Source organism: Pteronotus mesoamericanus, unplaced genomic scaffold, assembly GCF_021234165.1.
Source record: "Pteronotus mesoamericanus isolate MK-2021 breed Mesoamerican mustached bat unplaced genomic scaffold, CSHL_Meso_final scaffold_408, whole genome shotgun sequence".
NCBI lineage: Eukaryota > Metazoa > Chordata > Mammalia > Chiroptera > Mormoopidae > Pteronotus > Pteronotus mesoamericanus.
The window spans coordinates 107,895-130,121 of record NW_026555315.1 but is presented as its reverse complement, the minus strand read 5'-3'; the positions used below and the strand labels follow the sequence as shown (position 1 = coordinate 130,121).

Genomic DNA, 22,227 nt, shown 5'->3' with positions numbered 1-22,227 from the left:
CGGGTTTCTCCCCCGCCCCCGCGTCGCACAGGCCACCGACGCGCGGCCGCCGGGTCCTCCTGTCGCTCGGACCCGGCTTTTCACTGTGGCTCTTCTCTCCCGGACCCTTCTTCCTTTCCGCGACCACTCCTCCGCGTGGCGCCCCAGCCGGTCCCACTCCCGGGACCACGCGCCCCCCGTGCTGGATGTTCACGAGGCGCATCAAGCTCTGGTGTCCGCCGCGTCCCGCCGGGGCGCACGGAGCCGAGCGCGGGGCTGGGCGCTGCCGGCGGCTCGCGGGGCGGGGTTCCGGCGCGGGGCGGCCGGCGGGGCGGAGCGGCCGGACGGGCACCGCCCCCCAGCTGAGCCGGGACACGGGCTGCTGACTCGCCGACTTCAGAGCTCGGGCGGCGGCGGCGGGCACGGACCTCCGCGCGGCTCCAGAGGCTCCGGTGGCTCCAGCTGCCGCGATGGGCGGGCGGCCGCGCCGGCTGCGCGGGAGGCGCGCGACGTGATTCGCCTGGACTCGGAGCCCGGCCGTTCGGGTCGAGAGTCTGCTCAGTGGGCGCGCGCGCGGGGCCGGCGCCGAGCGGGAGCCAGAGCATGCGGGGTGCGGCGCGGGCGGCCGGGGGGCGCGCGGGGTGGCTGTGGCCACGGCCCCCCTCCCCGGGCCCCGGCCCGCCGCCGCCGCCGCCGCTGGCGTTGGCCGTGCTGCTGGCCGTGCTGCTGGGCGGCGCGGGCGCGCAGTACTCGAGCGACCTGTGCAGCTGGAAGGGGAGGTGAGTCTGCGCGGCGCGATCCCGGCCCTGGGTCCGCGGTCCTCCCCTCTATCCCCTCCCCGCGCGCGGAGTGTGCGGGGTCTCCGGGGCACCCTGTCCGGGCGGAGCGCCGCCCCCGCCGCCTCCGTCCCCGGTACTAGAACAAAAGAGCCCGCGGCGCCCCGGTTCCCCGGCCCGGAGGGCGCCTGGGGGAGGCGCGCCTGCCGCGCTGCGAGCCCGTCTCTGCCGCCGGCCCCCGGCCCCGCGCTCGGCAGCGCCGGTCCCCGCTTAGGTCCCCGAGAGTTGGCCGCCGACCCCGGGGGCTGAGAGATGGCCCCGGGCCCTTCCCGGCCCCTGCCCGCCGCCTTCCCGCCGCGAGGAGGTGCGCGCCCCCGGGCCTGGGGGAGCCGGGCCTGCGCTCCGCGCCGAGCGCGAAGGGGCGGCCGGTCTGCCGGAGGGGGCAGCGCCCTGGGTGGACGGAACGGGGCCGTGGCGCGGACGGCCGCGCCGACCGCGTTGGCGCGGCCGTAGATCTGCGTGCGGGGCCTGGCGCGGACCTGGCCGAGCCCCCTGCCCTCGCCCGGTGAAGGTCAGGTCGCCCTTGGCAGCGCGTGCGCTGGGCTGGGCGACCCCCCTTCGCGCCCCTCCGCGGTGGCAGCCGAGGACTTTTTTAAAGACTGAAGTGTGACAGGCAGAGCGGAGTGCAAGCCACAAGTGTGCGCGGGCGGGGTGCCTGAGGGAGCAGCTACTCAGGAGCAGAAACCGCCGTCCCCGAGGCGCCCTCGGCCGCCCTGGCAGCTCGCGGTCGGCGAAGCCAGCCCTGCGCCGCGGAAGTTGCCGATTCAGGAGTTTGCTCGGGGCGCTGCATCTCCGCGGGACGCGCCGCGGACTGGGCCGCCCCGGGCCCTGCGCCCCCGGAGCAGGGTCCCCAGGCAAGCCCTTGGCCTTGTCCGCGGGGGAAGACCCCGCTGCAGACGCCCCGGGATGGGGGCGGGGTGGTTCCGGGATTGTTTTGAGTAAAGGAGGTTTTCCGAGAAGGTTTCGGCTGTGCTGCCGCGGGGCGCTCGGGCCGCAGGGCAGCCGCTCGGTCATCGCGGCGCTTACAGGCCATTCTCTGCGGACACTGACAGCCCCGCGGCAGCACAGCCCCCTTCCCTCCGCCCCCCAGAGAGGGTCCTGGGCCGCTGGGGTGGGGCCCCGCGCCCTCCCTCACAGCCGAGCCGGGATGGAGGAGCCGGGCCTGGACCCGAGCGGAGGGTTGGCCTGAGGAGAGCTGGTGGCAGCAGCGAGCTGGCCCGGAGCCTCTGACTCACACCCTGAGAGCCGCGATCTCACCCTGAGAGCCCTTGGCCCCTGCCAGCAATTAAACTCCCTGCTTTGCAGCCTCTGCTGAGTGAATCAGTGCCCCCCCAAACGGAGGCCTTGGGGTGTCCTGCTTCAGCAGATCGAAAGCAGTAGCCCCGTCACACCGCTGAGCCGGGGCTTCCAGAGGAGGGGCTGACCCTTTCCAGGTGTCAGAGGACAGTGAGCGTGGGGGGGCCGGAGCCCGAGGTCGCTGTGCGTGAGGGCCGGGGGGACTCCTGGACCCGCAGGTGTGTGCCTTGCGGAGAGGAGGCCTTTCGCTTTCCCACTGCTGTGCCTCCTTTCATCGGCCTGGAGAAATGGGGACACGCGCCTGTAGCCCCCTTCCTTCCGTCACTGCTGATGTGCCCAGTTCCTGACTCCCCCAGCTCCTGCCCTGAGCCCCAAGGCAGCGAGCGGCGGGCGGGGCTGCAGAGGGGCTGGCCAGGCCGCATTCCTGGAGCGCAGCCCCCCAGAGCTGCAGCTGACCGGTGCTGCGGTGCCTGCTGACTGCAGCCTAAAGACAGCGCTGGGTGGTGTGGCCTGGTAGGCGGCGGATTCTGGTCCCTGGAGAGGGCGGGAGTTGCTCGTTATGGTGCTGACCCCTCACAGTTGACAGGCCCAAGTGTGTTTCTGGGGTGTTTCCAGGCCCCTGAGGTCACTGCTCTGGGCAGGGCACTGCAGGTGCGGCGCGGCCCCCCTGGGCCCTCTCCTCTGCCCAGGGCCCCACCTGAGGCTCTTTCTGACGCAGTGAACAAGAGACCTCATTTCCTTCTGTGACTCAGCGTTGGGGCCAGACCATGCGGTGAGTGGCACGGTCCGGGCTGCCCCCCTGCTGACCACACCAGGGAGCCTCCGTGTCAGCTCGGGATCGGCCGTCTTTTCTGTAAAGGTGCTGCACAGGCGCGCCCACCTGGGCAATGAGACTTGCCCATTCTCTCTCTTTTTTTTTTTTTTAAAGAAAAATGCATTAACTCAGTTTAAATAATCCACAGTCAAACCAGTCTTCTCATTCCCTGAGGCTGACTGCGCTTTCTCTGCCTCCTGCAGCTTCATCCCATCAAAAAACAGTTGCCCCTTTTTTTTTTTTGGCCTGGTTAGCGTGTCACTTGTATATCATGAGCCTGTCGTAACGTGCGACCACCAGTGACTGTTCAGACCTGGTGCATTTTTGCACCCCAGCCATTTTGCGTAAATAGAAGGATTTTTTTTCAGGTTTGTTGTGATGCTGAAGATTTAGAGGTGAGCTGTGGAGCTCTGCTTCCTGGTAGGAACCAGGCATGGCCGGAGTCCTCGACCTCCTGCAAAGAGCCGGCGGGTCCCAGGCTGACCGTCCACGGCTGAGGAGGCGTTTGCCCACAGGGCTCTGGCGTGCCACACACGACCGCCACTGGTGTGAACACTCGGTACTGACTGCCTTCGGCCTTCCTGGTGGTCTTGCTGCTGTAGGCAGCCGGGCGGAGCCCTGCATGCCAGCCGTGGGTGCAGACCCTGCTCTGTGGGCCAGCAAGGAGGGTATTTAACGGGTGAGGTAATGGGGAGCCTTCGTTTTGTCCCTCGCCCTCGTCCAGTTCTCTTTCATCTTATTAATAGCCATTAACAGGTGCGCCCATAAGATACACACGGTCATAGGTGCAGGCTGGTGGGTGGCCGCCCCCGACTCGGGTCTGCCCCCCGCCCCGGGCAGCTGTGGGTCGGCCGCCTGTTCCCATGAGGGTTTCCTCTGTCCCTGCCTGAGACGCAGGTGGAGGGTGGGCCTCCCTAGTGCTCCCTCTACTGTTCGAATTAAGGTGACTTAGCGAAGGATCCAAAGCCCCTGGTGCAGGTTCTTCACTCCCTCGACCCCCGGAGCCCCCTTGCCCCACTGAGAGGGAGGTGAAGCCTGAGACAGAATGGTTGTTGTGGGAGAGAGATTTGAGGATTGGTGCTTGGGCATGGGCCAGCGTCCAGCTGCCCCGGAGGCAAAGGACCGGAGCGGAGGGACACTGGGGTCACGTCTGTGTGGCTGAGCGAGAGCAGAGCTGGTCCCAGTCCTCGGGGGCAGCGGCTCACCGTTCCGTCGAATTCTTCACCCAGCGCTCTAATCCTGCCCATCCCCGTGAATGTGTCAGATGAGCGCGTATGAGTTTTATTGGGCTGTAATTTGCAAGTCTGTCCTGCGTGTGCAGGCCCGGTAGGCGTGTGAGGCCGGGCGGGCTGCGCGTGACCCGGGGCATGTGGGGCGGGGAGCGAGGTGAGGAGGAACCGCCTCCTCGGTGCCGCCGCCGCCTGACGCGGTCCGCGGGGTGACTGCGCGGCCCCAGCCCGCCGCTGGCCGTCGCAGGCAAAGCGGGGCTTTCCTGGGCCCAGAGCACGAGTCACCAACAGCAAATGCAAACCACATGTGCTGTTTTCTCCTCTGTGGAAAGGGGTTAGGTAGCCCGCTCAGGCCAGGGCTCTGAGCATCGCTTTGTTTATTCCACATAAAAATCCCAAGAATGTGGGTGAACCTGTCTGAGATCTGATCAGAACCCACTCCCGTGTAATGAAACACTCAGCTGAAGTCGAGTTCCAGGGCTGCTTGGTGGTTGTGACGTAGCCGTTTGCACAAGCAGACGCTGATGTTAAAATCTGGATAAGGGGCAGGAAACTTCAACGCTTTGGATGGTTTCAGTTTCTTGGAAACATCACATAGTGATTGTGCTCAAGACGCGTCTCGCGGGGAGTGTGGCGCGTTTCACACGCGCGGGGCTTCAGTTTCTCCTGTCTGGCGTCTGTTAGGGGCGGAGCGAGCTGGGCCCTCTGGAAGTCCCCACCGGGGACGGGAGGCGCCTGCTCAGCTCCGGCTTCTCCGCACTTTCCCTCCCGCGCTGGCCCCTGGGGAGGACCTTTCCTTTCCTCCCTTCAGGGACATTTGGGTTCATTGAAAAGACATATTCCTCAGAGGAGGGTCTTGAGGTTTGCAAATGAGTGGAAAGGCAGCCCCATCACCAGGGGACAATATAAACCGTAATGCCTGAGGGTGGGGCCCCGAGAGACCACACGCGCCTCCAGGCCCCCATCGCGGGCCGTGCTCTCCGGTTCCCGAGCCGCTCTCTGGAGTGAGTCCCTCCGCGCGTGGGTCCCCGGTGCCGTCCCCCGGCTCTGCGCCCGCCCTTCACGCTCAGTGGGCGCCTCCACCGTTTCCCGTCCCCCGCTTGGCCGTCTGGAATTTGGGCTGCAGCCAACGTCCTCCTGGTGTTTCCTTGATTATGTTTTGGAAGACCCATCCTTTCCTTGGGTCTCACCTGCGCCGCGCCCATCGCCTCCCCGACTCGGGGAGACCCCCGAGGACTCGGGCCCCGGCCGCTGCAGCCTTGCAGGCCGGCAGACGCCGAGCGTCCGGGTGCGGGGAGGGTCTGGGGGCCCGACGCCAGCGCTGGCTGACCCCGTCTCCCCTCCGCAGCGGGCTGACGCACGAGGCCCACAGGAAGGAGGTGGAGCAGCTGTACCTGCGCTGCTCCGCGGGCGCGGTGGAGTGGATGTACCCGACAGGCGCTCTTAGCGTCAACCTGCGGCCCAACACCTTCTCGCCCTCCCGACGCCTGACTCTGTGCATCAAGCCCCTCAGGGACGCCTCCGGGGCCAATATTTATTTGGAAAAAACTGGAGAGCTGAAACTGCTGTTTCGGGACGGGGACCACGAGCCCGGCCAAGTGCGCTGCTTCGGCTTCGAGCAGGGCGGCCTGTTCGTGGAAGCGACGCCCCAGCAGGACATCAGCAGGAGGACCACGGGCTTCCTGTACGAGCTGAGCGGCCGGCGCGCCGGGTCGGACCTGCACGCGCTGTCGGGTGAGTGGGGCCCGGGGTGGGGGGCGGGCTCCCCGGCTGCTCCTGTCCTGAAGCCCTGGTCCTTCTCATTTGCCAGGCTTCTCCGATTTCTCCTGCCCCGCCCCCCAGCACAGCCTCCTTGAAAGCTCCTCAGGGTGTATCTGCCCGGGAGGCCCCCCGGCGGCCGAGGGGTCCACGGTACCAGCCGACGGGCCCTCCTGTGGGGCAGCTGTGGGGCGCGACGGGTGCCGGATGGGAGGTGTATCGTTAGCGTCCTGGACAGCTCTCGTCTGGGCTTTGCAAAGCATGCGTCTCCCCGGAGTGTGCTTGCGGAGGGTGACAGGCGTCCCCGAGAAGGGCCCCAGGTTGGAGCCGTGACCGGTCCTCACTCCCTGACGTGCTCATCTTCCACGGCGAGTGGAACGTGGCGGATTTGCAGTGGGTGCTGGTGCCGCTCCAGCCGCTCCAGGCTTGCTGCTGACACACGGACCGGCCGCAGCCCCTGGAACGTTGAGCTTGGGTGGGATCTGAGGCTGATCCACATCCCAGGCGCAAACCTGAATGTCCTGAATCCCCAGGCCAGTCCCGGGTTTGGGAGGCATTTTGTGGGCGGGTGGGTGTGCGTAGGGACCCCTCGGTGTGGAGGCTCCAGGAACATGTCGAGTGGGGCACCCAGGTGGGGCCGGAGCCCCGGCGGCTGGGCCCTCGGTGACGTGGGAGCCTGGGGGAGGGGTCTGGAGGGGTCTCTCGGCGGCCAGGGGTGTGTGTGGACATGCGAAGGGGGAGAGCGGCTTTAGACTCCCGTTGCTTTTTCCTCGGAGGAAGGCAGACGGCTTGGCCGGACCCTGGGTGGGTGGGTGGTGGGGGCCGGGGGGGCGGCTGGCCTTGGAAAGGTCTGCGGGCGGAGAGCAGGGAGGAGCCCTTGTCTGCAAGGCTGCTCACACAGGACAGGTCCTGGCCCTCGTGCCCTGAGCGGCCCGGGGCCTCCGGGGCCAGGCCTCGCCCAGGCTCGGAGGCTCCGTGTTGGAGGGGCGCTCGGGGTGGGGCTGCCGTGGCTCTGGGGACGCTGCCTGTGTCCGTTCCGAAGCTGGCCTGGACCAAGGAGCCTGGGGGCGTGGGTTGCCCGGGCAGCCAGCTCCAGGAAGGCTGCCCCGTCATCGGTGACCAGCTGGGATGATGGCCAGGTGGCGGCCCTGTGGCCTGGCCGGGCGGGGGCCCGGCAGGGATGCTGTTAACACCCCACAGGGATAGGACGTCCCCCCGTGAGGGGGACGCGGCTCCGTGTGGCACCAGAGGACACCCTACACAGTCATGACCTGGCCTCACGCGTCAGCCGGGCCCCGCGGGAACAGCTGGCGTGAGTGCTGGGCCGTCCCCGGGAGCCGTGCAGTCTCTGCGTGTCGGGTGTGACCGGGCAAGGCCAGGCCGGCTGGCGTCTGAAACGCGCAGCTTCCGCCTGACGGGGATCCACAGCGTATTGTGCTGTGTTCTTGGCTCGGGTCAGTGTTCACCACTTCAACGCTCGCTCACACCAACGCCCCCGTGGCAGAGCCTCAGTGTGGGGCCACTGGGGCAGGGCCGCCTGCCCGGGGCGGACGCAGCGCCGGATGCCGCCGCAAAGCCCAGGCCCTGAGTTGGGCTTCAGCCACCCCAGCCCGTGCCTCGGTCACAGTGAGGAGGCCCCAGCCTCTCTCCGAGGCCCTGGAGGCACACTCGAATGACAGCAAAATCTGGACAACCGGGTCGCCCGCGTCGAGGTTCCCGGCCGTGGGGGTCGCCTGCTCCCTGGAGCCAGTGCCGGCAACTTGGTAAAGTCCCTCTTACTGGCCGCACGTTGATTGGCCTCAGAGACACTCGCTGCTGCTCGCGGGGCCTCTCCCGGCGGGGGCTCTGTTCCGCCTTCGCCCCGCGGTTCCCGGGCGCCGGGGCTGCTGCCGCACACCTGGGCGCCGTCGTTGCCCTGACGGGAGCTCCCGGTCACAGCCTGGGGTGACCCCAGCCCCGGCCCGCGCTCAGGCTCCCTTCTCCTCGCTGGGGGCAGGGCCTGTGCCTTCCAGGCGGGGCCCGTGGGTGCGCCTGGGAGAGGCGTGGCGCTGGCGACTGAGCGGCCCGGGACCCTGTGGGCCTGCCGCGGGGAGCGGGGGCGCCGGGGTGCAGGCCGGGTCGTCCCGCCCCCGCCTGTGCGCGCTGCCCCGCACCTCCCGCGCTGGCCGAGGCTGGACGTCCCGCTGGCTGGGGTGGCCAGGCCTTCTGCGAGGGGCGTGTCCCAGGTTCCCTTGCTACCCCCCGACATAGACCCGCCTGGCTCTGGGGTGTCCGTGGCAACCTGGGCCCACAGGGCTCCACCGGCTCCGGGCTGGGGTCTGGGGCAGTGACTGTCAGTTCCAGGGACTGGGACTCAGAGGGACTCAGAGGCACCCAGGGCTCTGGGAGCTGAGACCAGAACTGGGCCCAGCACCTCCCCCTCCTGAGGGCATGGGGGGCAGCAGGATCCGGGGAGGTCGGTGCCTCCTGTCTCCCTGGGGTGTTGGCCTTTCATCAGGGCCTAGGCCCCTAAGCCTTTAATGCCTGAGGAATGGGTGCGAAATGAGGAATGTCGGCGCTGGCCATCTGGCGGCGGCGGTGTCCCCGGGCCAGGTGGGCCCTCAGAGGCGGCGCGGCTGCAGGCTCGCTCCTGCTCCGGCCTGGCTGCCGCTGCAGAGGCCCCGTGGCACCGGGGCCCCCGGCGGGGGCTCGGAGGGGAGCGCCTGCCTTCTCCCCACCCGCGAGTCCCAAGCACTCCTGTGTGCTGACCTGAGAGCAGGAGGCTCCTGGCGGCAGTCCTGGCCGCCGGGACTGTTCAGAGCAAGCATGGTGGCCTCGTGTCCGCTCGGGCTGTGTGATCGGCCTCCCTGATAAACCGAGACGCACCGGCAGCCAAGGATGGAGAGGCAGGCAGCTCCCTGCCAGGCGCGGGGGGCAGGGCTGGCGGCGGCCGGGGGCGACCCAGCCCAGGGACTCTGGGTTTGGGCTGCCGCACGGTGCCCGCCGCGGGCTGCGGGTCTCGCCAGCGCGCCTGAGCAACGCGGGCACTCCCTCCGGGGCGCAGGAGCAGCCTGGCAGAGCGGGGCAGGCGCGAGCGGCCAGACGCAGGTTTGTGACGGACGGGGCTCCAGGCCCCGCGCGGGATGTGGCCGGGTGCTGGGGCCTGTCCCCAGGGAAACGGGCACTGCGAGGGTCCCCCATCACCCAGCAGGCAGGTGGACATGTGGGGGTGACCAGCGAGGGAGGGTGGGGTGTCGCTCCGTCTGGCGCCGGGGTACAGAGGCAGACCCTGTGTCTTCAGTTCGCACGGGGCAGCCGCGTGGACCCCCTTCCCCGGGAGCCCACTGGCAGGGCCTCACCCACGCTCTGGGCGCCGTGGGGTGCCCGCGCAGGACACCCCCCACCCCCGCTGCCCACGGTGAGCCGGCCTGGGGGAGTGACAGCCGAGTGCCGCGGCCCCGGGGCCGCGGGAGGCACAGCGGTCGCCCCCATCACGGGCTCCGGGGTGCCTGAGCAGGGGGCCCCGGTGTCACGCACGGCCGGCAGGCTTCATTTCCTGTCGCGTTTAAAACCTGGCGTCTGACAGGCTGGGGGCAAGCCATCCCGGGGGGGCCCCGTGGGTGCGGAGGCCGCCACCAATGGCCTCAGGGGCCGTGGTGGGTGCGTGGCAGAGTTCAGGAGTGAAGGAGAAACCTTGTCGTTTCCTGGAAGCAGAAAAGGAGAGAGAGCCAGGCTGCTTTCTTTTTGCTGGATCGTTTATTTCCTGCACCAGTGGCTTCTCTGGCCTCTGTAATTATTGTGTGATTATTTTCTGCCTTACTCATTTTGGGGTGGAAGGGTGTGGCTTTCCTGGTGAGGAAGAGGCTGGGGGGCCGCGGGGCAGGAGGAGACACTGGTGACGAGCAAGGACAGGGCCCGGTGGGGTCATCTGGGGACTGGACTTCTGGGCGGGTGCGCAGGGGGTTGTGGCCATTGGAGGCAGCTCTGGAGCCTTAACCAGCAGCTCCAGCTTGGTCTCAGGTGACACCGGCCACGGCCACTGCCACGGCCGCGTTCACAACATTCTGGTTTTTCTTTTCTCTTCGTTCCCTGTTGAAATGCTGCACCTGCCCTGGTCACCAGCTGACCCCGCCGGGTGTCCTCCCGCATGGCCTTCCTTATCCGGGCCCTCAGGTCCAGCGTCTGTCTGACCCTCCGCCAAGCATCTTGGGCGCCAAGTCCCTGACAGAAGGCACCCCGCCCACGGCCTCCTGCGGGCACCTGCCGGTCTCACCTGGCTCCCCGTGTGGCCCCGGCCTGTCTCCCTGACCCTGTTGTTTTCTTCGTCGTTCAGCTCATTTTATGCACATTCCAGAGTAATCTTCCTGGGACGTCCACACCCCGGCCCTCCCCTCGCCACGAGACTCGGGCCAGAATTCCAACCAGCCCGTTGGCCGCCCCCTCCCCGTCTCCCCCGTAAGGACACGGGATTGGATGCGGCAGAAACCAGCGCATTCCACAGCCTTTACGAGCCGCCTCCGGCAGTAATTGTTTCCAGACTGCTTGTCCGCGGGCTGGGCTTCCCACAAAGGTGACCTGCGCTCCGGGAAGCGCAGGGCTGCGGGAGGGAGTCTCCGGGGCGGCGCTTTATGAGCTCAGCTGTCAGTGGCGTCGGCTCGTCCAGGCTTCTGGGGGGGGGGCCCTGCCGGCGTGGCCCGCTTTCCGGGGACCCCCAGGGCCCCGCACCGCGGGACGGGGAGTGAGCCAGGGCGGGCGCCTAGGATGGCTGGTGTCCACCTCTGTCCCCGGCCGTCAGCCGAGGTCCCAGGGCCCACAACCCCCAAGAGGCCGCAGCTCCAGGACTGGGGTCTGTTGGCCCCCAACGCCTCCCTGTGTGGCTGGCGCCTCCTGGCCTGTCTCCGCTTGGAGCCCGAGGCTCACCTCTGGAGACCACGTGTGGACCCTCACCTGCCACCCCCCTGCGCTTGGCGCCCTGCACACTGGCCCCGAGCAGAGCCTGGAGGGGGCTGCGGTCATCGTGGGTTTGGCTCACTGACCCGCCTGCCTTCTTGGAGGGACAGCTGCCAAGGCCACCCCCTCCTACAGAGGGAGCCCAGGCTGGAGCCTCCAACCTGTGGGCACGGGGTGAGCCGGCCGGCACGGGGCGGGGGGTCCCCCCGGCCACACTCTTTTTTAAGTGAGGCCTTGAGGCTGGGGACCCACCCATGCAAACAGAGGCCACAGGTGGGCAGAGGGCTTGGGATCTGGAGCTGCCGGGGAGGCTCCTGCTGTGCAGATGGGCTGGACCGGCTGCCAACGCGCCCAGCAGGCTGGTCTGGTTCCGTGGCTGCTGCTCTTCCTGATAACACCAGGGGCCCGGGCACTGGGCGGGCGGGCCGGCGGGCGCACCTGCCAGAAGGCACACCTCGCCCGTGGTCGGCGACGCGCACCCGCCCTGCCCGGGGCGGGGCAGCACAGCACCGCCCACGCCCAAGCCCGGCGGCCCGGGAACCCTGCGAGCCGGACCCCGCGGTCCACGCACGTTCAGGCCCGGGCGCCTCTCTTCTGCTGCTGTCTGCGCCCCGCCCGGGTCCCCGAGGCCCCCAAGCCACTGCCGCCACCCACCCCTGCGGGGTCTGGCCGCCCCAGGGCAGGTGACCTCACACTCAGCCTAGTTCGAGGGCTAGGCTGCAAGGGCAGCCGGCCGGGCACGCAGCCAGGATTAGCTTCCCCCGGGCCCAGCCAGTGCCGAGGCCAGGGACGCCCCGGGCGGGCTCGTCCCAGTGAGATTTCACAGGTACAGTGTCTACGGCGTTAGGAGGCTTCATGCCAAAACACAGAGACTTGACATAGGTGAAGGACAGGCCTCGAAATGTGTAATGTAAGAGTCAACGAATAGATTGTATTTTCTCAAATCCACCGTCAAGCGAAGGGGAGCATGGTCCATGGGGGAGGAGGGCTGCCAGAGCCCCAGGTTTCTGCCTCCCTCTCCCTCCCCCACTACCTTTCTGAGGCCTGTGCCCACCTGAGGCAGGAGGGTGCAGGGCTTTACGTGAGGCCCGTTTGGCCGGAGGAAGCCAGCCCTGCCGCGGTCGGGTCTGACAGCGGACTCTGGGCGGCTCTGGAAGGAGTCTGGGGTGTTCAGAGGCCAGGCGGGGTCTGCGGGAGGGGCCCGCGGAGGGGCCCAGGGCCGCAGCAGGAGAACGCCCCTCGCCCCTCGTCGTTCCCCGGCGCCTCGAGGTGCGGCCTCGTGGGTCCTGCCAGGCAGAGCCTTGACCCCTGTGGAACCAGGCGGCAGGGGTCCCGGGGAGCAGGCGGTGAGGGTGGGCAGCCCGGGCCTTGCGGAGGGTGGATGCGGAGGCTGGGAGGAGGGACAGGGCTCTGCTCAGCCCAGCTGGTTTGCGTGGGTGGCGGACGAGGGAGAGTGATTTCACGTGAGTCCAGTGGCTGCTCCTGAGGGACAGGCCCGTCCTGCGCTGAGCGGCGGGCCCGGGGTCCCCCGCCGTCAGCGCCCAGCCCGCTCGCTGGGCCGCGGGCCGCAGGGCAGGCGCCGGCTGCCGGACGGCCGAGCTCCCGCGGGCGTTGGTGGTGCCCGCACCGGGGCCCGGGCTGCGACCGCGCGCGCATGCGTGGCCCCGCCTGACGCCGCCCCTGCGTCCTCTCCCCGCAGCCCCGTGCCGGCCCTGCAGCGATGCGGAGGTGCTCCTGGCCGTCTGCACCAGCGACTTCGGTGAGTGCCCGCGGTTCCGCCGGCGGGGGTGGGAGGGTGCCCCGTGCCCACGCGGGCCCCGGGGACCCCTCGCCCAGGCTCGGACCTCCGCGGGGAGGGCGCTGTGGAGATGCCGGGCGTGGTGCGCCCGTGGTCCCGCCGGTGCCGGCAGCCCCGGGCGCACGGGAGCCCTGGCTGGGAGTTACTGTTTCCAAAGGCGTTCGCTGAGCGTTTCCCCACCCGGCACGCGAGGCCGCCCCTCTGGAGGCCTGACCTCAGAACCTCGCCCTCCGCCGGGTCCCCTGCAGGTGCCGCGGCGGGCGTTCCGGGCCCTGGCGGGGCCCTGGGCTGAGGGCAGGGTTGGCTTGGGCCCAGGGCGGTGGCTGTCACGGCTGGACCTGCTGAGCCTGAGCCCCGTGGTCAGTTCCGTGGGGACCCACAGCTCCTTTCCGGGTCCCGGGGGGTGGGACCTCTTTCGGGGCCTCTGCCCTGCCCGCCGCCTTCCTCCCAGGAGCCTCGGCGAGACTGCGGTCTTGATACAAATCTCATGTCTGAGCTGTGGCCACGTTCCTCGCTCCAGCTTGAAAAGCTGCTGTACAGCGTGGTTCGTGCCTTCTGTTCTCCGCTCGTGAGGCGGGCCCTTGGAGGAAGACCGCCTCCGCCCTGTAATTTTTACCAGGAAGTTCTGGGACGCGGAGACCAGGGTCCCCGCCCGCCTGCCGCCCGCGCGCACCTTGCCGGGGGGCCCGGCGGGCATCCCCGCAGCCGCGCTGACCCGTGTCCCTCCCTCTGCAGTGGTCCGCGGCGCCATCCGGGACGTCACCCACGCACCCGAGCGTCAGGAGTCAGCCATCCACCTGCACGTGAGCCGGATCTACCGGCAGAAGAGCAGGGTCTTCCGGCCAGCGCCCGGCGGCGGCTGGCGGGGGCGCATCACCACGCTGCTGGAGTGCGGGGTGCGGCCCGGGCGCGGCGAGTTCCTCTTCACGGGACACATGCACTTTGGGGAGGCCCGGCTCGGCTGCGCCCCGCGCCTGGAGGACTTCCAAAGGGTGTACAGGGACGCCGAGGAGAGGGGGCTGAACCCCTGCGAGATGGGCGTGGAGTGACCGCCTCGGGGCGAGCGCCCGGCGCCCACGGAGTGTAACGCTCCTGCGCAGTCTGGCTGTGGAGCCCCGACCCATTGATTGGAAACGCTGTAAAATGCAAACTAAGTTATTATATTTTTTTTAAAAAAGAAACGTGCATAGCAAACCAAGCCCCGTGCCTTTGTGTGCTGTCTCATCCTGTTTCCCTGAAAGCACCTGCAGTCATCGCGTTTGGCTGATGTTTGGGGGAGGCGCTGGCGTTGCCTTGGTGAACCCCTGACGCCACTCCAGGTTGTTTCTTGCGATGGAGATTTATGGAGCCAAATGCCTGCTGTTTCACGTTGTTTCCGCGTGTTAAAGAACCTGGGCTGCTGGCCGCCCCGCCCAGGGAGCCCTGACCCGCGCCTGCTGGCCGAGCCGGACGCTGCGCGGGCTCCTCCCGGGGGCCCCGTGGCCCTGGGGTCAGCGCGTCCCATGGGCCTGCCCTGTCACCCCCACACTCCCGGGGACCCCTCCTCCTTCCTTTTAATGCAGATCCTGCCCTTTGACCCCAACTTCCCCCAGATGCCACAGCAAGTCTCTGAACACCCAGGGGCTGGTCTGCGCGGGGTCAGTGGCCTCACATCCTCGAGGATGAGTCAGTGTCCTGTAGCTGCCATAACAGATGACCACAGCCTGGGGGCTTCACAAGATGCTCTCTGCGGCCGCAAGGCCCGCCTCCCTCCGGAGGCTCTGGGGCGGAGCCTGCTGTCGTCTTCTGCGTCCTCTAAGTATCCCTTCCATTCGAAGGACACCCGTCACTGGACAAGGGCCTGGCCCAGTGACCACGACTTGATTACATCCGCAAAATCCGGTAGGTTCGCTCTCCCTGTTCTGGGTAGATGTGAATTTTGGGGGATGCTTATTTACCCCAGCGCAGGGTCCCTGGGGTGTCACGTAATGGGACCTGAGCCGGCCGGCATCCTCGGCTATGAACCGCGTGGCTTCTCGCCAGCTGCTGAGACCAAAGGGCGACCGGGCGGGGGCCCAAAGCGGTCCGTGAGCACCGTGCCACCTGCACCGAGGACTCGGGCACGGCGCGTGGCCCCAGGCAGGCGTTAGGTGTGTGCCGGCACGAGACCGTGAGCTCCTGCAGGTCCTGACAAGAAGCAGGTGCTCGACACCTGCACTGCACGACGCAGGGTGTCGACCCGCAGCGGCCGGCTGGTGACAGGACAGGCCGCACGTGGCTAGCGACTAGCGACTGGCGCGGGTGTGGGCTGCCGGGGGGACGCGAGGACAGCAGCCCGCGCCCAACCCGCGGCGGGGCTGACCCGCTCCCTGCGCTGTGTTCTGGGCTTTTCTGCGCTGGCTCCGCCCCGCTGACTCTGACACCGGAGGCCTGCAGGGCAGCGCAGGCTGCAGAACCAGAATGTCGGGTTTCGGTTTCAGGGCTGGTGCTCCTCCTGACGCAGGGCAGGGAGCGGGGCGGGGGCGGGGGCGGGGGCCTGCGTCGGGGGAGCGGCGCTTCGCTCCGTGGGAGACAGTCTGCAGGGGGCTGGGGGAGCCTGGGGGAGGCTGGGGCTCAGCACCGAGGGTCCAAGCCCTGCAGGCGGGCGCCTGGCACCCCGGAGCCCTGCCCCCCATGGGCCTGCGAGCTTCAGGCCCAGCACAACACCCGCTCCGTCCACAGCTGCCCCCTATGGGGCGGGGCTGGCAGGGTCCCCGTTTCTGAGGGAACACGGATCCCCCACTCCCACGCCCTCCTGCTAGTCCAGAGCCTCCTGGGCGTCTGAGACCACTGCACACCCCAAGCCCCCACACCGTGGAGCCCTGAGAGGCCTGGCGTGGCCGGCCAGGGGCTCGGCCCTGTGGACGTGGCTCTGGTTGGCCTGGTTACTGTATGGGACAGACCCTCCTGTGGCTCCATCCAGAGGTTGAAGGGAGATGTGTAGGAGTCTGCGAGGCCTGGCTGGTGAGCTCTAGGTCCACCTTCTCCGGCCCAGCTGACCGCTGTCACCCCTCGTTGTCCCTCTCCCCCGTGGCCACACTCGTGGGGAGTGAACTCACTGCCTTCATCTCTGCATTGTCCGGCTCACCGCAGCTCTCAGGTGCGGCGCAGGTGGGCCACGGCCTCCGCAGAGGCCCCACGCCCCTCCACCTGGCAAGTCCGAAGGGGCGTCCTTATCCCCTGGCCTCGGCGACACCAGAGACCCCACCGCACACGCTGGTGGGAAGAGGCCAGGTTTGGGCCTGTCCGATGCCGTCGAAGTCAGGAAACGCGCGCGTGCTGAGTTCCCTAAGCCAGTGGCACCTGGAGGCAGCCCCTCCTCCTCCCCCATTGAATGACCCCCCTCCGGTGCTGGGGGCGGGCGGCCCAGGCGCTCTCTCTGCCTTCCCGCTCTGCTGCCCTGCCCCCCAGATAGAAACCTGGGAGGGACCCTGGCCCAGGCCTCTCCTGCGGGTCTGGACGCCGCGCAGACTCTGGCCTCCGCACCCTGATGCTCGGTCGGGCACCCACCTCTTCCCCCCACCTCCCTCACCCCGGCCTGACCGCCTGAGGGTCGGGCTGACCCTTGGCCTCCCGCTGGAGGGCACCTTCTCCCACTTGGGCCTTGTTTCTGGCATTGGCACCTGTCCGGAGGCGCTGGCGTGGGACGGACTCTGGTGTGGGGTGCGTGTGCTCGGGGGGGGGTTTGGCTGGGGTCCACGCCCACCATCTGGCCAATGGAAACCCAGGGGAGCTCAGGACTGTGTGTGTGTGTCCCTGTCCCGGCCTCTTGCAGCGAGCAGGCCCTCAGGTGTGGGCCTACAGCTGACACCCGGGCCAGGCTGGCCCACCCGACAGGTGCCCTTTCAGCCCAGCGTGGGGGCGGGCCCGGCCGCCTCTACTGGGGAAAAGCTGGGGCCTTGAGCCGGACTCTGTGGAGCTGCCCTCCACCTGCGGGGCCTCCAGCACCGGGACCCCGGGGCCACCAGGCACCTCAGCACGTGCGCCTGCGGGCCTGACCCCTCAGCTGCGAGGCAGGCCAGGGCGGAGAGGGTGCGTGGGAGGGGAACTCTGAGCCTTGAGGACCCAGCTCTGGGCTGGCTCCTGGGAGGGCCAGACTTGCCCTGGAGACTGGAAAGGGGTGGGGCCCCCTCCGGCCTCCGGCCAGTTTGGAGAAAACGGCTCGGCCCGCGCCTGCAGTCGACGGCCCCCGTCCCTTGCCCATGGGCCGCATTCCCCTGTGCGTGGCCCACATCTGCCATCTGATGCCGTCCTGCGTCCAAGGGGGGGGGGCGGGGTAACGGCCCAGCGGCGTCCTCGCCCGGACCCGGGTCAGGACCCTGACCCGGACCCTGACCCTCCCTCGGCTCCGGCGGGTGGCGGTGGCTCATGGGCGGTGAGATCAGCCCGGATCGCCCCGCGGCCGGATGTCGTCACGGGGCCTCGCAGACGGAGGAGGAGGCAGGACAGGGGAGAGCAGAGGGTCCAGCCGAGAAGGGCTCGGCCTGAGGTGGGCTCAGCGCCCAGGGTCGCAGGGCCTCCAGGAGCCGAAACGGCAGGAAGCAGCTTCTGCCCGGAGCCTCGAGGGAACCTGCCTGCGGGCCGCACTGTGGTTCCGGCCCGGGGTCGCCCAGGCCGGACGTTTGCCCCCCAGAGCCGTGCGTAATATACTGCTGTTTTCAGCCACGATAGGTCTGTGGGAGACACACACACCGAGGTGCCTGTTTACCTGTGGCTGAGGGCGGGGTCCCCGGGTGGCACTGGGTGCTGGCGAATTCCCCTAAAGTGTGTGAAATGCCATTGTGTGTCTACCTGCGTTTTTAGAAACTGGCTTATAACTTTCATCAGAACCTCACAGCATTACTCCATCTGTATCGGTGGGGGCCACACGGCAGGTGTGGTGTCCCTCATTGATTCCTAAGAAACTGAGCTCTCTCCCCACCCCCCCGCCCCTCCCCCTCTGTCAGGTATTTTTCTTCCTCTCTGCTGACTAATGCTACATTGTAACCTGCTGCCTTTGAGCTCGCTGCCGCTGCCAGGTGTGGTTGCTGGGACTGTAGACACACCCGAGCACACCTGGGCTCACCTGTCCTGAGTCAGCCTCTCAGTCCAGACAGCAAGGGGGCCCTCCTCTGGCGTTCACCCACCAGATGGTGCCACCCGCCGCGGCGACCCCACCAGGCCCGCCTGTGTGGTTGCCCCTCTGCTCAGCGCCCCGGGCCCCCCTCCTCCTGGGCAGCCCCCCCGGGCCCTGCGTGCCCCGAGCCTTCTCCCTGTCCCCGAGACCCCCTGCCCGACCTGCAGGCCCCCCACCCCAGCCCTTCCTCTTCTATGGTCGGATACCAGGGCCTGGCCCGTCACCCGGAGGTGCCCCACTGGCCCTGCGTTTCGGCCGCGCCCACTCTGCCGGGGATGCCGCTCACCTGCGCGCCTGGCTGGCGTGGCCGGAGAGGGTGGAGGCAGGGACCAGGCCTGGGCTCACTGAGGGCCCCTCTCACAAAGCGCGGTCTCTGCTGCGGTCTCAGCTGGCCTTGCCCCTCGGGTGGCCCCTCGTCACGGTGTGAGGACTCTGGGGCGCCGCCTGGGACTTTCCTCAGCAGACGCAGCATTTCCGTACGCTCTATGCGACCTGTCAACACGCGCCCTGTGCTGCCGAGACTTTTCCAGGACAAGGCCCCCCAGCCTTGCGCACACAAACACGTGCACTCCGGCGCTCATGCTGACCCCGACCTGCCCCGGACAGCGTGGGAGGAGGCTCCAGAGCCCGTTCTCTGCAGGACAGGCCTTGGCCGCGGGCACGCGGCCCTGCGCCGATGCTTCCGGAGTAAACGGGCCACCATCTACAGAGAGAAATTGCAGCGGGGCGGGCCTGTGTGTGCTGTTGTGTGTGTCCGTGTGTGTATCCGGGTGTGCGTGTGTGTGCAGGCCAAAGGGTGTCGGGGAGGGAGGGAGTCTTGGCTCACCCAGCCCACTGGGACCCGGAGAAACGCTGGCTGCGGGGGGGGCCCGGCCCCACGTGGCCGAGCGTCCAGCCTTGGGCTCCCAGCCGGTCCTCTCACGCTCAGTCCCAGGCGTGCCCCCCCCCCGCCCCCAAGGGCCCAGGCGGGAGGGGAGCAGGCGGGGGCCACACCCCTGTGGCTCTGGGGACAGCGCCCCGTGCGGGAGCCACGTGGTGGGGGCCGAGGCTCAGCGGGCTTCCTGTGGGGTCAGGTCGCTGTGGCCAGGGGTTTGGAATTTCGTCTTCAAATGAATTTTGCTTACAAGCCACGTACTTTGTCGTCATCAATTTGATCAGGGGCAAGAAGAAAAAATGCTAAAAAAACAAAGAACAAAACCCCCGAGGGCCCAGTGTGAGGGGAGGGCAGAGAAACAGGGTCGGGTCTGTGTCAGGGAGGCCAGTGGGCGCCAAGGAGCCGCGTGCCTGTGCGTCGCCTCCCACTGGGACCCACAGGGGCCCCAGGCTCCCAGCTGCCTCTGGGTGTGGCGGGGTTGGGGAGACCCCAGCCCCTCTGTAGCACCCCCCGCCTCGGGGGCCTGTAGACCAGGACTGGGGGGGGCTGGGGCGCTGGGGCGAGAGGTAGGGGCAGCCCCCACGCCCTACTCTGCACCCTGCCGGGCACGGGGCACCGGCTCCAGCCCGGGAAGAGCACCTGCCCGCGTTTCCCCCTTTCAGCGCTGCCGACGGGACCAGAGTCCAGAAAGATGCTCCCCCAAAATGGAGGGAAACGAAGGGATGCAGGCAGCAGAGGGACAGGGAACGTTCTTGATCCTAGGCAGCTGGTGTCTGACACACAGAAGTTGGTAGCAAGCCCATGGCGGGCATGGGGGGCCTGTCCCCTGACAGTCCTCTGCTGCCTGCGGACACTGTCACCGGCCGCCGTAGAAGCTGCTGTGAGGGAAGACACGTGTGTCTGCTTCCCCTGAGGGGGACGGTGTTCCTCACGTCCACCGCCTCTTCTGGTGTGACCCCGAGGCACCCTTCCAGCTGTGTTTCTGCCAAGGTTCTCAGGCGTGACCAGCACCCGGGTCCAGCCTGCCCTTCCTGGACAGCGAGGGGCTCTGAGTGGCGGACAGTAGGTGCTTGCCCAGCCAGGGCAGCCAGGGCGGGAGAAGGGAGCTCGGGGGCTGGAGGGATGGCCTGCGGCCCAGCAACGTGACAGGACTTGCTCGGACAATGCTGGCGGCAGCCCCCAACCTGGCTGCCCGAGGCCACGGCCAAGGGACGTGGCCTTTGCCCGAAGTGCTGGGCGCGGGAGGGGCGCGCAGGGTGGCGGATCAGGGCGGCGGCACCAATTGGGGCTGCCCCGGGGGGGGCCTGGCGTGGCTGCGGACGTGGCAGGCAGGTGGCCCAGGCCTCGTGTCCCAGCCGCACCGTGCGGGCACCAGGGTCCGGGGGCGGAAGGGGCAGGTGCATGCTGGTGGAGACCCAACAGCTGTGGTTCCCTGGGTGGCTGACGAACACTCCCCCCATCCTGAGAGCATAGCCCTCCTCCCAGTGCAGATGGGTCCTGGTGGCTGGTGCCTGGCTTTGGAGGGGCTCAGGCTTGTGCGTCATGCACAGCCTGCCCCGGGGGCAGGAGGCCAAGCCCAGCGCTTGGTCCCGGCTGCACAGCCCTGGCCCCGGGCCTGCCCACCCCCCGGAAGCCTCCCTGCAAGGCTCTGCGCCCTGGGGACTGGGGCGCTGGGAGGGCAGCCTTTTCAAAAGGAGACACGGGAGGTCCACACAGTCTGCACAAACACCACGTGGCCTCTGCCCCGCACCCTGCAGGTGTGAGGATGGGATCGCGGTCCCTCACCCGCTCCCAGGCCCAGCCAGCACACTCCCCCCGACGCCAGCATTTGATACCAAATCAGAGGAAGAGGCAGGAGGCAGGCTGGCCGCACATGTGCGAGCCATTAGCCTCTCGGGGTTTCGAGCTCACGAAGCTCCACGCGGCGAGGAGGGCGGGGTTCCTCGCCTGAGCCCCCGGTGGAAGCACTTCCACCCAGGCCCCAGCTCCTGGGAGGCACGGTTTGGCCTCTGCCCACACAGGGAGGCCGCACCAGGTGCACGGTGTTTCCTGATGAGACCGTGGGCGCTACTGGGAGAGGCGTGCGCCGGCCCGCCTCTCAGAGGCGCTGCTTCCGGCCTGGCGTGGACACGCCTGGCCGTCTGCTGGGGGCCTGGGCGGCGGCCCCACGGTCCTGCTCCTTGATCTCGCCCGCCCGAGGCTGACCCCTGCCCTCTGCCCTCTGCCCTTGGGAGGCCTCCACGTGTGTGAGCCCATCCAGATGGGTAGGGGCTGAGGAGACGGGGTGGACCCCCACACCTGCTGGTCAGCAGGAGGCACGGCCTCTGTGTCTCTCCTCTGAGTGGCGACGCCCGAGGCCAAGCACGTGACACTTTGGGGACCAGGCACAGGACACGTGGCCCTTGTCGGGGGGCCAGGCAAGCTGCACGGGGCGGGAGCAGGAGGGAGGGCTCGCCCGGGGAGAGGGGTGTCCTGGAAATGCAGGTCGGAAGCGAGCAGCTGAAGGCTGGGCCCAGGGCTGGGGAGACAGGCGGGGGCGCGGGTGGCGGCCTCCACCTCTGCCTTCCCTGCCGTTTGTGGAGGGGCCTCGCGCTGGGGAGGCAGCCTGGAGGGGCACGGATGCAGGAGGCGTGGACAGTGGGGCCTGGCCTCTGTCCCGAGGCCCTGAGCTGAGGGCTGTCTCTGGCATCAGGGGCAGGGGCGGTGGAGCCTGGGAGGCTGCAGGCCACGTGCCCCCTCGGGTGGTTCCCAGGGCTCCTGTGTCTTGTCGGGATGGAGGGGTCGGGGAGGGGAGGGGAGGGTCATGGGGGCCGGGTACGGCTGGGACCCCTTCACCGAGAGGCCATGAGGCCTCCAAGGTCGGCCCGGCACCCCCCACTCCGTATCCCTGGGCTGGTCAGCCCAGTCCAGGCCGGGGGTCCGTGGGGGGGTGGACACTGGCCGGGATCCACAAAGGAGGAGGAGGTAGAAGACTCCCCTACTGGGAGCAGGGTCCCCTCTGTCCCCTTCTCCCCTCGTGGGGGCACCAGGATGGTGTGAGGGTCTTCTGGGACCCAGAGGTGCCCCGTCCTCCAGCCCCACCTCGCGGGTCCTGCTAGGTGTCCGGGTAGAAGACTCAGGTCCCAAGAACTGTCGATACGGGACACCCGAGTCACGGAGCAGGGGAGGCCCGGGAGCGTGGGATGAAGTTTCTCGCCAGCCCTGGTTTTCTTCATTTGCCGTCACCTGTTGTCCCTCCAGGGAGCCCTGTGGAGAATGAGGCATGTTCCAGGTGGGCTCAGCTGTGCTGGAGAAGCCCCCGGTGGAGGGGGCGGTGGGTGGGGAGGGTCAGGTGACAGGGCGCAGGGCTGGGTGCTGGCCTCTCTGGCACCTCGCTGGGCTGGCCTGAGCCGGCGGGGGCGGAGGTTCCGGGCTGGCTGACCAGAGCAGGGTTGGCTGAGGGGAAGGGACCAGGGCTTTAAAATTATGGCTTTAAAATCCCAAGCAAACGTGAAAACCATGCTGTGCAAGTCAGGTAGAAAAGGTCCGAAAAGGACAAAATAAAAAGAAGAACGAGCCATCGTCACATTGCGGGGTGGGG

The 22,227-nt window shown here is 68.4% G+C and overlaps 1 protein-coding gene across 1 annotated transcript; it reads left to right on the top strand.

Moving 5' to 3' along the window:
* The first annotated feature begins 518 nt into the window (after nucleotides 1-518).
* METRNL (meteorin like, glial cell differentiation regulator) lies at nucleotides 519-13,831 on the top strand. Its single transcript, XM_054592900.1, has 4 exons — nucleotides 519-758; nucleotides 5,503-5,888; nucleotides 12,541-12,600; nucleotides 13,375-13,831. The coding sequence occupies exons 1-4, from the start codon at nucleotides 583-585 to the stop codon at nucleotides 13,686-13,688; spliced, it is 936 nt and encodes a 311-aa protein (XP_054448875.1). The 5' UTR covers nucleotides 519-582; the 3' UTR covers nucleotides 13,689-13,831.
* The last annotated feature ends 8,396 nt before the right edge of the window (nucleotides 13,832-22,227 follow it).